General features: G+C 42.2%; 1 protein-coding gene across 2 annotated transcripts; it reads right to left on the bottom strand.

The window, feature by feature from the left end:
* Positions 1 to 4,576: 4,576 nt before the first annotated feature.
* On the bottom strand, positions 4,577 to 14,084 carry PCDH18 (protocadherin 18). Of its 2 annotated transcripts, none has more exons than XM_027885717.1 (4): positions 11,601 to 14,084; positions 10,555 to 10,643; positions 10,281 to 10,444; positions 4,577 to 6,127 (listed from the first exon to the last, which is right to left on the bottom strand). In XM_027885717.1, exons 1-4 carry the CDS (start codon positions 14,082 to 14,084, stop codon positions 5,457 to 5,459), a joined length of 3,408 nt encoding a protein of 1,135 aa, XP_027741518.1. In that variant the 3' UTR covers positions 4,577 to 5,456. The 2 variants fall into 2 exon arrangements, with proteins under 2 accessions (XP_027741518.1, XP_027741519.1); XM_027885718.1 differs by having other exon boundaries at positions 5,457 to 6,127; positions 10,555 to 10,640.
* Positions 14,085 to 15,693: the final 1,609 nt, after the last annotated feature.

The raw sequence follows: 15,693 nt of genomic DNA, 5'->3' as shown, positions 1-15,693 counted from the left end.
TACTCAATTTTCTCTGGAGTCCAGCCTCTTGTGCGTGTTCAGAGAGGCAAACTTCTGCACCACACAGGCCCTGAAATGAGTTGGGCAATGGATTGCAAAGTCATGCAAGGAAACTGGATGCCTGGTGAAGCTTTAAATGCTTCCTGTAAGCCATAAAACTGTTTGCATGGTCATTTCTCACTGTATTTCCCACCCTGCTACTCAGGCAAGTGGTTGGAGAATGTGTGCACTGGTTGGATTTCAACTCCAGTTATTACCCATTTTTTCCAGGGTCTCCCCTGGGTTTTAATTAAACAAGGCATTATTTACCAAGTCTGTTGTAAATGGTTTTTACAGCATGGTTTAAACTGTTCCTGTGTGTCTCTTCAGAGGCTCTTTTTTCGGTACTAGGTCACTTGATCCCAGAATATTATTTGTGTAAGTGCTCACTCATTTATGGCTCTACAGCATGTAAAGCACAACAGGGTTACAATTATTAATATTTCTATAGATTGAAGTTATGCTATTATCACTTCCTTTTTTTTATCTATATAAACTGTATCAGAGAATATGCTGCAGGACAAGTTTTGTGTGCAGGCAGAATCTGACCCTGGGGTACCGAAAGGAGTCAAATTCTGCCTGAAACCTGCATTCTTGAAAGAAAATACATGTATACAATAGTCAACTGGGTAATCTCAGTTCAGATGCCATGTTAACATAACACTAAAAATGGAGGTTTTCAAGTCTGCTAATTTTTGCAAATAACTGAAACAACTGTGGCTTGCAGAGAAAGAAATTAAATTTCCTGCCATTTTTTATTAATTTTAATTTTTCATTAAGAAAAAGATAGGAAACTGTAAAAGTCAAATATTTTGTGGTGGCTTTCATTTGCTTTCTATTTCTGTTCTTAAACATAGGAACTATAAACACAACCAGGTTAAAGAATGTAGCAAAGACATTATTGGCAGCCACATCCTCTCAATGTGCTTATCTTAATGGGCACCTAATAGTAAAGTGCAATGCTGTGGTGACTTATTATATACAGCTTTAAAAGGTGACCAGACAACTCTGATAATTTTTCAGTAATTTTTTTAATGTAACCATTTCAGAATTGAATACAAAAACTTAGATGGAACCTGCAGAAAAGTAGTGGTTGAGCATCCACTAATAAAGCTTTGTATTTTTTTCAAAAGGCGTAATATTTCCATATACAGAAGGAATGCCAGAACCACTAGCACACAGAATGGTTTGGGTTGGATGGGATGTTAATGGTCATCTTAACCTGCTGATCAACAACCCCCTGCCATGGTCAGGGACGCCTTCCACTAGACCACGTTTCTCAAAGGCCTTGAACGCTTCCAGGGATAATCAGTATTCTGTTCATTACTATTTGATGATTTTCATTACCTTTTCTGTCATTATGATACCTAGAAGGATAAAGCTGGTAAGCATTTATAGAAGTGCTAGCAACCTTGTGTTCTGGACAGAGTAATCATGCTCCTGTTTGGTGCTTAAACCACACCAGCTAATCCCACCACACCTAACTCTCTACTAGCTGTTAAAAGATATCAAATCAATATTTATTATATTTATATTTATATAACTGCATCATATCAGTTTTCCCTATTCTTGACATGGAAGAGACTCAATGCTAGGTTTTTATGTATGTGTACACATACATATATAAATATATATAAATAATTCCTCTCATTTATAAAGGAAGTCTGAGAAAAAGAGGGACTCTAAAGTAGGATTAAGGTAGTTTTTCCCCTCATTTACTGCTATCTACAGATCTTTCAGTAAGCATCCTATCAATAATAAATACAACTCAAAATCTGATGCATTTCAGATATAATCTATTTCAGATATAATCTAAGTAAACATTTTTGCTCCTGGAGACTGGTCTTATTACTGGTCTCTCTGCATGACAAGATTCTTGCAGCAATGCACATACCAAATACTATTACTTTGTGTTGGTACAGAAATGCCCTCTAGGAAAACCTTACGTGTTTTACGGTGTTTGGATGCCTAGTGCTACCAGAGAGACACTTTGCAATCTATGAAAGTCCCCTCTGCAAACAATGGCTCTTTAAATCATTGGGACTATTCATGTGACATGGGCCACTGGGCATAAACTGATTTAAGGATTTTAAATTTAAAACAGGTTGATAATCCCTGGTGGATGATGTGACTGAAAATGGAGCTTATCAGGCTGCCCTGCAAGTCTGTAGACAGAGCAAACCAGTCTGAGCCAGTGTGTCTAATATTTCCTCCTCAGAAATGAAGAACAGCTCTCTGCACTTACTTATGAAGGAGGAATCTATACCACTTGAAGGGGATTTTCATACTCAGCTGCTGGTTTTGTAACAGACAGCAATGCCTTACCCATGTCAACAGAAAACTAAAGTAATTTACCAAATAGCTATTTTCAAAATGACTAGCTTGTATATTTTTAACATAACCATGAGTCCTGCTGTACACCTCATAAACTGTGCATGCCCAGGCTGGAATCAAATCACCAGCCACTTCCTAAGCCAGGCATGAGTTTTGCCTCTGGAGTTGCTCTCCTGAGCCTCCCTCTCCTGTGCAAAGTCAGCAGTGGGGAGATGTAACCATGCAAGTCAGCCCCTTCCACTGTATAGTGGAATATATTCCCCAATAAAAGGCATTGGGTGTGGGGGAATTCAGGAATTCAGGAATCCAGCTTACGGTTGCATTGTAATTACAATTACACATCAAAAAAATTAGGGCAAGAGAGGATTTGAAGGGTGTGTTAGCTAGATGCAACTAAAGAGGTAGAAACTGGAAATGTCCTGTCATGGGCAGTGTTATTGGGATACCATGTACTCTATAAACATGTCTGTGGGCTGTGCAGGATTAGTATGTGGGTCAGCTTTTAGTGGAAGTGCAGTCAGAGACCCAAGAGGAAAGGAGAATGAGGTGAGGGAACAGGAGAACAGGACCAAAACTGGACACTGAAAAAAAGAGACTGAAAGGGGAGGGCTGAGATAAGACAAAAAAAAACCCAGCTAAGGAGGAACCTATGCCTTTGTGAACTTTGGTAGTTAGCTATACCTTTGTGAACTCAAAACTTGGTAGGAGTGCTACAGCATCTTGACTGGCTTCAGAGTCAATCTGATCTTGCTGCCATAAAGAGCTGAGTTGGAACAAACTTGGGGCATGAAATACTGTCAGGAAGCACCAAGAGCACAGCTGCCCTGGAGAGGGACGCAGGAGACAGACCAGGAGCTGAGAGCAATCCCAGCACAAGCAATGCCTGCACTGACAAAGTGCAATCCTACAGTGCCTGAGCATAGCAGATTGAGCCAGGTGCTGCCAAAGGGATCAATTAGCAGCTCTCAGCACATCAAGGTGACAAACCAGGATGAAGGTCCATCCAAGGACTCCTGTCAGCAAGCAGCTGGATATGGGTTGGAGACATGGCTATAAAGTCAGTCCCAGGTTCATCTTGGGAGACAAGAGTGGACCAACACTCATACAATGGCTGCCTGCCCGAGGCTGAGCTTAAATGAGCTCCTGAGCCCTTGGAGTGAGGGGGAGTGGAAAAGTGGGACCCAGGTGAGGCTTATGAGGCCATTAAAGCCTATTAATGGGAAGGAAGGGGAAAAATAGGGAAGAGGTTTTCAAATATTTAACAAATGAGGTGTTGCAACATCTTCCTTTCAGAAACAGATGGCAACTCACTGAGACTCAAGTCTTGTTGGCATTCAAATATGCTATAACAAATCTCCAGATCTGAGGTCCTGGTATTTCTAACCAGTATAGTTTTATGCACGAGCTCCTGCTGTGTAAACAAGTTGAGACTCTCTCCCTTATTCTGGTGTCAACAAATGCCTACACATCCTCAAATGTCACATCTACAGCACTGTGAAGCCAATAATGAGACTAAAGTTTCCTCGCACACAGACAAAACAGATAAAGCCTGTGCCTGCAACAAAATTCTTGGGTAACATTAAACAGGACTTTTCTATATCTAACAAAAAAAAAAAAAAGTTCTGTAAGATACTTGACAAGTGCAATTCTCCAGAATAAAAGCGTGTACCAGTTTTCATGCCCAGACGAGTTAGATTATTCCCTCAGTTTTTCATAGGTAAAAAGTATATTCTATAAAAATATGCATCTGCAGCCCAAAATACCAGTTTTTCTGGCCATCTCTTATTAACCTAACACTCTCCTGCAGTGAGCACTGGGAGTCCAAAACCCACCCATGTTTCTCAACTGCAAAATCCAAAAATCCATTTATTCACTATTACAAAAGTCTCCTTGTGTATGACTGGCTAACTAAGAAAAGGAACTAAAGGGACCACATTGACTTTTCTCTGAGCAATATTATTTACATCACCCCCTCAGTGGCAATAGCACCACAGTATAAATTATTGTTTTCAGGACAGAGAGAAGCCCCACTACGGAAGGACTGGATTCAGCAAGAGCCGTTGTACCAGCAGGTTTGCTTCTTTCTAGGGACTTCAAGCATTTCTGCACTACCATACAAATACAAGACAGGCACGCTTACAACAGAGAAAAAATATAGCTAATATAAAATTATAGCTGCTTTGCAGAGGCAAAATATAGCTGCTTTTCTGGAAGATGCAACATTCCTTTTATTTTTGTGTCATTTACAAAGATAAAGCAGTGCATTTCAATTTTTTTATTTACATAAGTTGAGAATTCAGCTTTAGGTCAGAAAAGCTGATTTTATTGCTGTCTTTCAAGTATACACCACTGACTTCAACTAGTTTTGCAGTGAAACAACAGCACAATAAATTGACATTTTTTTTTGCAGAGATCACAGTGTAAGACCCATCACTGAATTCCATAATTTTTTCACGGGGGAAAACACTTATCTGCCAAAGACAGGAAGACCCTAGCCTGCAATAATCCATTAATTAAATGAGAAAATGACTTTATAGACCAAAGGCATCAAAATAAAAAAGGACATTTTAGGTTTCATGGGAGTTGACAAGTCTTTATTATAAAACGTTGCAACAAGATGTTGGATCATTTATTGAAACTAATGTTTGCATAACTTTTCAGTGGTTTGAATTTGTATTTGAAACATTTAAAAGAATAATAAGGGAAAACAATATCCCTTTTTTGTTGTTTTTTTTCTTAAACATGCCTGTGTGGCAAGAACACTCGAAGTTTGACAAGGGTGGTACCATCTATATACATTTAGGAAAACATGCTTGCTGTGGGTGTACAAAAATAAAATTTATTTGTTAAATTACACATAAATATAAGGTACAAATGTATTTTTAAAATACAGATAAAGATAATCACACTTGCATTGTGTACATATGAAAATACAGTATTTTAATATTCAACATACACAGACACATTTATGATAAATGCAACTAGTTGGCAATGCCAGTTCTTCTCAGTCTCTATTTTGTTCTTTTTTTTTTTTTTTCCCCTTCTAGTTTTCCATAAATATGGAAAAATAGGTTTTGAAACAATTAGTTCTGCCGGACATCTTGCAGCAGCTTGTTAATTTCTGCCACTAGCTCACTGGCATCCATGAGTTCATGTTTGCCATCACTGAGGTGGTTGAGTACGTTGTCAAAATCATCTTCTTCGTAATTCTCTGGGATCTCCTCCATGGCTGGCAGCCACTTGGAGGAAGGCTGTGCGCCCGAGTGAGTCCCCAGAGTGGGCCCGTTGTTGGCAGGGTTTTGGAAATGTGTGCTGGCTGCCCAGGCCGCCACTGCTGGTGGATAATTTACAGTCTTGGCTGGCAAATGTCCTTTCCTGCGCTCCAACGAGTTGGAGCGATCCGTCTCATTGCACTCCGTGTAGGCATCTAGGGAGGGAGGCAGCAGGCGCTGGAAGACGCTGCTCATTTCAGAGAGGAGGGAGGAGGTGCAGGTGTCCCCTGACTCCTCCTCACTCTGGCAGTCCTTTCCAAATGTCGAAAAGCTCTTCTTCTTCTCACTGGCGTCAGCAGCCTGGGCATCATCCTCGAGGCCCTGATGCTGCTGCTGCTGCAGGTGCTGCTGGGGCGACTGGAACTCCTCCCCAGGGATGAACATGTTGCTTCTGTAATCGGAGGAGGGAGAGGGCAGTGGTGGCATCCAGCACTGGTCAGAGTGCCCCAGGACCCTGCACTCCTCCGTGCACAGCCGCATCGCTGCAAGAGAGACATGAGGAGAGTGAGCATCTCTCTCCTGCTGCAGGTAGCACCTACGTTCACAGGAACTGACACTAGGACTGAACTTCTCCAAAGATATTCAAATCTGGTGTTTGGACTCATTTTTTTAATGCAGGAAAGTGGTAACAACAAATGATCTGGATCTAAACATGCTTCCATTGCCAAATGGTCTCAAAAAATGGGAATGACCAATGCAGAACATGTAAGACAGTAATGCGATCTCTTAACTAAGGTTGAAGATAAACATGTAAATCCCTGATGGAAAACAAGCAATTGTGGCTTACAACCATTCAATCCCTTTGTACAGGGCTAGCTCATTAAAACAAATATAAAATAAAAGGAAGTTTCTACCTTCAAGCATTCACTTGAGTTTTAGTGAAGTCTTCCACGTGCAACTACTGAAGCATATCAGAGTGGGAATAAATGGACATAAATGGAAATGGAAATAAAGAACAAAGAATAATAACATTCAGAGGGATCTCCTTCTCCATTAAACACCTCCTTTTATCTGACAATGAGGCGTGTGTAGAATTTGAGGTGATCCACTGCCATATTACCTTTCTAACTGAATCAGTTTAATTTTAATCAGTATCAAAATACCTAGGGCTTAATTCCTACCCTGTGTGACTCTGGTGTTTATACTGGATTTATACTCTCAGGTGCACTTGCAGCTCTGTAGCTCAGGTTACTGGACCATGTTGGCTCAGGTGTTGGCACAAGGAGGGCTCTAACCCACCAGATAGGCACCCAGGTCAACCAGGAGGGCTGCAGAGCAGAAGACAACAGGGCTGCTCTCTCAGCTCCTGGGTTTATTGATGTCTCTCAGGTAGAAGAAATAAGATGGGGCAAGTGACTGCATCCCTGAGAGCCACACTAATCTGAACCGGCCCATGAAGGGGCACTGTAGGAGTCCTCTCCAAACACTCAGAGGTCTGGCAATAGTCCCTGGAAGCAGAGACAGGAAAAGCCCAATTTGACAGACCTGCAGAGAGGGATGTGCCAGGAGAGAGGTCAAATTTTCCACTCCAAAGGGAACAGACTGTAAGACATGAAGCCTCATCTCAGATTAGGCCCTGCCTGTGTGCCTGGCAGAGCTGCTGGAGAAGACCTGGGTGCTGCTGGGGCCACTAACTTGGTTTTGAGTCACATACTTCAAAAGACAGTTTTCAGAAATGACAGATTCTTTACGTGAATTTAATGGTTAGATTACCCCACACAGAATAGAGTTTCTTGTTCCTTCTCTGTACATATGAAGTAAATAAGAAATGTCTGCAGTCATGCCCTGCAAATTTCCCTTGCTCCCTCATCACATTTCCCATCTGGCTCTGGATCCACTCCGTTTATCAAAAACTCTTTTTGCAGTGGCGTAAGCAGAACTGAACAGAGTATTTCAGCTTAGGACATACCAGTGATTGATCAAGTCCTACTCTCATGCTGTCAGTGCTGTTTATCTCTGCACCTTACACAGCTTATCATATTGTTTGCTTTCCTAATGGCCTTTCCATTCCTATAAGTATAAACTTTCTCTGTGTCTTGCAAGTGAAAGTATAAATTTCTTCAAGATTACAAGCTCAGGCCACAGTCTGGATAGTGCACAAGCTATTACAAAATAAGTGCTGATCCAGGGAGCTTCAAACAAACAAAGCAAACTAGAATATATCAGTGGCTGAAGCTTTGATAGGATTGACTGAAATGCCTGCTTCGTTCCCATGTATGATGATTCACAGAAAATTAGTTAGAAAGGACAAAAAATATCTAAGTGATCCATGACCAGTTCTCAAGTCATCCCAGAAGGTGAGAATTACTCTTCTAATTAAGAAGACTCTGTTAAGACTCTTTTAAATTCATTAGATACTTTCAGTGGTCTAGTATTTCAGTGGTAGTGCATTTTGCCTTAGTGTGAGTTTTGTTACTGTTGTTATCAGGAATGGTTTTGGTTTAAAATAATAAATTCTCTTGAACATAAGATCAAAAGATACTCTGAATGGTGGCACAGTCTGTCCTTAAATCAGCAATAAACTAAAAAATGCCTAGATGCACAACAGTTTTTTTCCTTTTCTTTCTTTTTCCAGAACCTAAAGTTTGTTGGTTAAGATTTAAAAAGAGAGAGAAAGAAGCAAGTCTTTCAAAGGCAGTTACTGAACTTTCTGATCATATAATTTGTGAGGTTTTGAGGGATTGGCTCCATTCCTATCCAATTCCATCTTAAAGGGACAAACTGAAAGGACTTTCCCACAGGATTTTGCCTGTGTGCAGACTGACAATGCAGAAACCTTCAAAATGGAGAACAGGAAACCTCCTGGAAGTTTTCTTTTCCTTTTTATTTATTTGGGTTGTAGAACAATTCAGGTCTCATCTGAACAGGTTCAGAACACTTATTTGATGGATTAAGGCCATGCATAGCAGCAAGTGGACATGTATGTGAGATTAAATGCCAATCTTGACAGCCCAACACAGTTCTGCCTGCACTCAGAAAGAGTTTTCCTTACTTTGAATGTAATTAGCTGGGCATTTTTGGAAATCCTATGCTTTGGCTTCCTGTTTAGAGAGGGAATTGTAAGAGCTGAAAATGGGTCATGGGTATTTTAGCCAGCTAAGAGGACAACCATTCCTGTTTGCTGGCAGCCCCCAGCTGCCCACTGGAAAGGGACAGCTCTTCCTTGGCAGCAGTGGGACTGAATGCCAGTGCAAACACCATTGCTCTTGAAGTTCCCCTGGCAACTGAGAGCTCCAGCAGATCCTTCCCTGCATCCTTGCTAAGCATAAGAGAGAATGAGACATGCCTCATGCTAGCTGGCAGACGAATAAGTAGTAGGAGTTAGGGAGAAATAAAAATATATAAAAATATATTACTACTCCAGATTTAGGCTAAAGATTTGGAAAACATGGTAACTTTTCAAGGCCTCCAGTTTTGAGCACGTTTGAGGAGGTAGGTGGAATGATACAAGACCTAGTCTGGAGCAAAAATATACAAAGATAAATTTAAAGTAAAAAGTTATAAGAAAACCAAATTGAACTTTTGGTGTTTACTCCTGCCTACCATGACAGCAGGTTTGTCAGGGTAAAGCACATTAAGGTCAGGTACAAGCCCCTCACTGCTGTTTTCCCTGGGAAACCAGGGAAGGAGATCCAGCACTCCAATTCCCCTCCTCCAGCCCGGAGTAATACATGGGGGTCACTTTAGAAGGGACATGTGCTGCACCACCCCACAAAGCAAGGGACCCCCATGCATAAAATTACTTTACCAAACTTTTAAGTTTTCAGTCAGTAAACCATGCTGAAATTATCCAGCCCTGTGGTTATAATACGATCTGAACTAAGAACAAGATCTAGGGTACAACCAGAGGCTGTATAATTATTAAAGTAATTACAAAGTTCTTCTATCTGTACTAAGCATGATTCCCCATGACTTTTTATTCAACTTATAACTGGTCATAAATTTAAGAGTGATACTTCCTACACATGGATGTGTACATGTGTGTTTATCCTGCTGCCACTCACCCTTGTCTCATTTTTTTCCTTTCTGCCTTCTGCTCCTAACTTGTACCTCTTAGGCTCTTTGTTCCAAAAATTAGGGTTGCAAGATTTAAAATCTGGAACATTCTTAGATCTTTCCCTTGCCACTCAAGTTCATTTTTCAGTGGGGAAAAAAAATACACTTTTCTTTCTTCTCCCTCCATATTTCTAATCCACTTTAACACTCAATTTCTGAACAGTAAAAGTTTGTGTCAAGCCCACTGTGGAAAACCTATCTCCCAAATTATAGTTCAGTGTATTTTTAACAAACCACAACTGCCTGGCTTTGCAAAAACATCCACCCAGTCATTAGAAGTCTAAGGACTTGGAGTAGATTGTACTTTTAGGGGGAATCTGAAGCCAGCTCATGATGTGAGCAAAAAAAAAAAAAAAAAAGAGTAGGCATTGCTCTGAGTAGATTTGCAGCTGTGTCTGAGGTTTCCTTTTAGTAGGTATGTCAAGGCTTCAGCTCAGTATTTTCCACGAAGCAGAGTAAAAAGGAAGGAAACACAGGATTTGAAAGCTAAAGAATTTTTGCTTTCTCAGTAGTAGTTTTATCAAAGTGACAGCCAGGCAGCGCTGTAAATAAACTGGTCAGCTTCCATTGCGCTCTTACCTGCAGGAATTCTCCCATCTGTAAGGAAAAGGTCACTGAATCCTTCCCCAAGAAGTCTGTCAATTGGAGACTCTCTCCCCAAATCATAGTCACTGTCTCCAGCTTCACTATCACCTCGGCCACTGTCTTTCAAGCTGAATTTATCCATATCTTGTAGGGCATATCTGTAAAGAGAATTGTGAATTACATATCTCAAGTATGTTATAGTCCCCTTTTGATTAAAAATACATATCCATATTTTCTGATGCATGTACAGAATAGTCTGTATTCTCACCTGTAGCTTCTGGAATACTTGTTTCCTCGAAAACTTGGCCTTGGCTGATATTGGCCCTGGTGAAGCATCGAGAGAAGCTGAGAAACCTGCTAAAGAAAAGGTGAAAAGACTGATTCTTTGAAATGAAAGCTCAAGTTTCTAGTCGTAAAACCACTAATTTGCTTCTCAGGTTTGTTTGTGGTTTATTTTTTCCTTCAAAATTTAATTAAATCCAGCTCCTGCCCATATATAATGCAAAGTGACAGCCTATTTTTATGGTGTAGTGTCTGACACAGGAAACATCTGAAGACTATGCACAATGAGGAAATGCACTGCTGTTCATTAGCCTCTGAATTCATAATAATGAATTCATTAACAAGTAAAACAAGTAATTAAACAAATGTAGAGTTTTGGTTAAGTTAAATATACTAGAATTAATCCTTTACCATTCCAGGATCCTAATTCAAAACAAAATGTCATTGTTTTACATGTAAAGAGTTACCAGGACACAGATGATATCTATTTAAGCCATTACCCAGCATTTGCAGTAAAAACTGAGATGGGGAATCTCAAAGTTTGAGATACTATGAACATCTACTACAACTGCTTTACCTAAACTGTGTCAGTGTTTAATCTTTTAGTTCTTCACCCCCATCAGTGAAAGAATTTCCTGGATTGTTTTTGTATATAAATACTCAGACACTCTTTCTTAGATGGAACTGTACAGAGGGAGAGGGAAGGCAAGGAAGAAAAGAGTGAGCAGTAAACTAGAGCTGTCTATGTTCCACTTCACTGTTTTAACCTTACAGGGAAGAATCAAGGAATAATGCTATTAATAACAGATTTAATGCTGTTCCCCATTTAATCCAGTACCCCAGGGTAATGGAATGAGTCGATACTGGAGTAAAACTGAAAAGCTCTGGCATCCAAGAGAAATCCATGACACACTCCTGTTAGGCATTGACCTCATTGCCTCTTCCTCTCACTGGTGGCATGCAGGGGTGCCTGCATGTTCCTAAGTGAGTGCATGCATGAATGGATGTGTAAAACTGAGTTATGGACCTTACCTCAACAGCTGGAGTGGCATGGGTGAGCTCCAGTGAGAAGTTTTCGGGCACGTGGTTAGAGGAGATGGTCACCAGGCTGTTCAGTGATTGGTGGCTGTGGTGGCTCTGTCGGCTGCTCATTTGTCCCCTCTCCAGGGTCGGGGATGACGATGGAGAAGCTCTGTGGTGAGACCTGATGGGTAAAGTGCCATTAACCGTTGGCACTAATGTAATGTCCCCTTTGTGGATCTGTCTTGAGGGCCTTTTTGGGTGGTGCTGGTAAGTTGATTCCGCCACGCGACAGTTGTAAGACCTGGTGTCCTTTTTCTCTCGATTGCATCTCGTAGCAAAGATAACCATAATGACCAACAACACAGCACATATTGATCCTAAGGATATGATTGTTATCATGGAGATGTCCAGGGAGGGCTGGCTTACCAAAGTTGCTTCTGTGCTTGAAAATGAATAAACGTGCTCAAAAACGGTACATTTCAGAAGGGCTTTAGTACTAAGCTGAGGGCTGCCTTTATCCTGGACTATCACTAAAAACTCCCATTGTTTCGCTGGAACTGATTCAACGCTCACATTGATAGAGATGTCACAAGTTTGGGGATCCATCACAAAGATGCTGTTTTTCTTGTCCGCTGCTATGGAGCAGCTGAGTTCAGAGTTCATACCAGAGTCCCTGTCCGTAGCCCTTATCCTGGTGACAAGAAAGCCAATTCCAGCATCTTTAGGGATTGAGATTTCTGCTGTGCTGTTGCGTAGTGCTGGCCCCACAATAACAGGAGCGTTGTCATTTTCATCAATGATGGTTAGCACAACTGTGGTATTGCTAGCAAGCTGCTGGCTCCCTCCATCCCTAGCCTGAACCACAAAGGCAATTTGATTTACTTCCTCATGATCAAAGGTTCTCAGGGCATAGATCGCCCCGTTGGAGGGATCGATGGTCACGTAGGTGGTTATGGAACTTCCCAAAATAGAGTTCTCCAAAATAGTGTATGTCACCTGCCCATTGTCGCCTAGATCTGGGTCTGTGGCTGTGACTGATGTGATGTACGCTCCTGGAGAGTTATTTTCCAAGATAACAACTTCATATCTGTTTGTCTGGAAGCGGGGTGGGTTGTCATTTTCATCACTGATTTGGACAGTAAAGTGTTTCACTGTGGAGAGACTTGGCGTTCCCTTGTCCTCCGCTATTACAGTCAAGCTGTATTCAGATCTCTTTTCCCTATCCAGAGTGGCATTAGTCAAGATTAAATAGTTATTTTCATAAGTCTTTTGAAGTTTAAAGTGGCCATGCCCATGGAGCTTACAAACTATCTCTCCATTCACACCAGAGTCCTTGTCTTGCACTCTGACCAGGGCAACAAAGGTATCCAGGGGTGACCCTTCAGAAATGTAAGCTACCTCTTCTCTCTCCGTGGACATCAGGTTTAAGTTAATTTCTGGTCTGTTGTCATTCACATCCACAACTTTAATTATAATTTTGCAGTGAGCTGGAATAGAATTTGGCCCCATATCTTGAGCCTGAGCATCAATTTCATAGGACTTGGTTACTTCATAGTCCACTTGCTTCAGCAGGGTCAGATGGCCTTTCTCTGAATCTATCTTAAAAGTCTCTATAATTTTGGCAGACACGTGACTACTAAAGGAATACACGACTTTCCCATTGGCGCCCTCATCTGGATCAGTAGCATTGAGGTCTATCAGTAAAGTCCCAATGGGTGAGTTTTCCAAAAGCTGGATAATATATGACTGTTGCTCAAAAACAGGGCTGTTGTCATTGGAATCAGAAATGCTGATTTTCAGGAGGGATGATCCAGACCTCTGAGGCACCCCTTTATCAGAGGCAGTGAGTTGGAGTTCATAACTCGACTTCAACTCGCGGTCCAGCTCTCTAACCACGATCAGCTCTGCATACTTAGCACCATCAGTCCTGGTTCTCACCTCAATGCTAAAAAAATCATTTGCAGAAAGGGAATAAGTGTGAAGGGAGTTGTCTCCCACATCTGGATCAAAAGCACTGTCCAAAGGGATCCGGGTTCCTACAGCTGCGCTCTCTGATATCTCGATAGGGATAAGAGCTCTGGAAAACTGGGGAGAGTTGTCATTAATATCCAGCACTTCAACTTCAACATGGAAAAGCTGCAGATGTTCAGTGGGCAGAGTGATCACATCAAACTCTATGGAGCAGTTTAAGTTTTTCTGGCACAGTTGTTCCCGGTCAATTTTAGCTCCTATGCTGATTTCTCCATTATCCTCACGGACTACAAGCAAGGGAGAATTCCCCCTCTGCATAGCTCGAAAACGAACCGAGGAAGGGTTAGGCATTTTTAATAAAACATCAGCAACATCCTCCGATAGTCTTGCAATTACTGATCCAACCCTCTGCTCCTCATAAATCCTGTATTTCAAATTCTTGCCCAGCACAGCCTTATTGAAAGATATTAACATCAGTGCAAAAATGAACAGAAAGTGCATTTTACCGCCGATTCGGTGCATTTGTAAGTTTTTGCAATTAATTTCTCCCAGTAAGTTAAATAGCAATTATTTCGCCTTCCTTCAGTACCTTAAAGCCAGCGCACATCTGGTCCTTTCCAACTTGAAAACGCCTTTTTTTTTCTAGCCAGCCAAGTATCAATATCTTACAGATCAGAAAACTTTTTGCTTTTTTTTATACACACCGTGCCAGGACATCCAGATACAATCTGTAGGCAATCCTCGCTTTCTCATTTGACTCCGCGCTCCTCTTCCAGGCTGAGATGCTCCGGGGCAGCGCGCTCCTCTCCCGCCGTCAGCATCCAGGGACGGCCGGGAGCCGGAGGGATGGAGCCGAGCAGCCCGTCCTCCCGCCCCTCTCCGCGCTCGCCGCCGGACTGAGCAGCCTCCCTCGCCGTCTCCAGCCTAAAATCCTCCGCAACTTCACTCCAACTCCCCAGACAAAGCTTTTTCCCGGCCTGTGCCGAGCCGGATCCAGCCAATCAGCCCCTCGCCCCGCCGGGGAGGGGCGGGGGGCACCGCGGCCGTGGCGGGGGGACCGGGGAGGGTGTTGGGGGCGGCTCCTCCGCCAGCTCCTGCTCGCCGCCAAGGTTTGGGGGTGGGGGCACACAAATGACTAATGGGCAACTTTAAATCAACGTCCCTCCTTCCCCATCCCCCGAATTTTCGTGGCAGTTTCAAGCGGGGGTTTTGTGATTTTAATTCCTCCCCCTTCCTGCCAGGAGAAATGCGGACCGCGCTGCTTATTTACATACTTTTAGGTTCCCCTTGTTTAACTAGCTGGGAGCTTTTAAGTGGGTTTGCTTAGTAAAGGAGGTGGTGGTGCCGCAAGACCGTCTTCTTGCTGCTTATTTACCTACATCCTGCATGTCCTTAACGTCTGTGCTCCTGCCCGGAGCCCAGCGAGATCTCCTCCACTCTGCGAAACCTCTCCCTCCTTCTTCCCAAGTGAGGAACATTTTGCACACTCCGGTCCTTCCCCGGCTCCCTCTTTGCAGCATTTCTGCCCTCAGCTCAGCTGCCTCTGCCTGAGCCGGGTTCCTCTGTGTGTTCTTATGTGCGATTGTCCCTGTGGTTTTTTATTATTATTTGCTGTTCCAGTGCTTCTTCAGATGATCTTTTTTCGTCCTATTTGAAACAGCACTTCATGCTCCACCGCGACAGTCAGTGCTAAAGCACACCTTCTACATGCCAAGTGTTTTAAAGGAAAAGAAGCCACACGACAGATTGTTTGGAAAGTGACAAATTCCTCCCCTTTCTGCTGTTGCTGAAAACTATTTACACTCCCACACACAATTGCTCATAAATATATAATCTTATGACTGAGTGGAGCTTGTATTTTGTATACACCAGAAATGTTACACTGTGAGTTTCAGGCTGCATCCAGGACACAGAAGCGGATGCATTCTTCTCATTTCAAAAGTATCCATTTATGTGACTTCTACTTCCTCTTTTTACATATGTTTTTATAATTTTAGCTGCAGGATTGCTATATTTCTCTTTGTTTCCCTGCTAACTTTGCCTATTTGTTCATTGGTGTTGCATGTAACGATACCATCACTTTTATTGCCCTTTTCCCTCTCATATTCCCCACCCCCATCGCCATATCCAA

The sequence above is a fragment of the Empidonax traillii genome, unplaced genomic scaffold (assembly GCF_003031625.1).
Source record: "Empidonax traillii isolate 1590-97213 ecotype Southwest subspecies unplaced genomic scaffold, ASM303162v1 scaffold170:size2694500, whole genome shotgun sequence".
NCBI lineage: Eukaryota > Metazoa > Chordata > Aves > Passeriformes > Tyrannidae > Empidonax > Empidonax traillii.
This window is presented reverse-complemented; position numbering and strand designations above follow the sequence as displayed.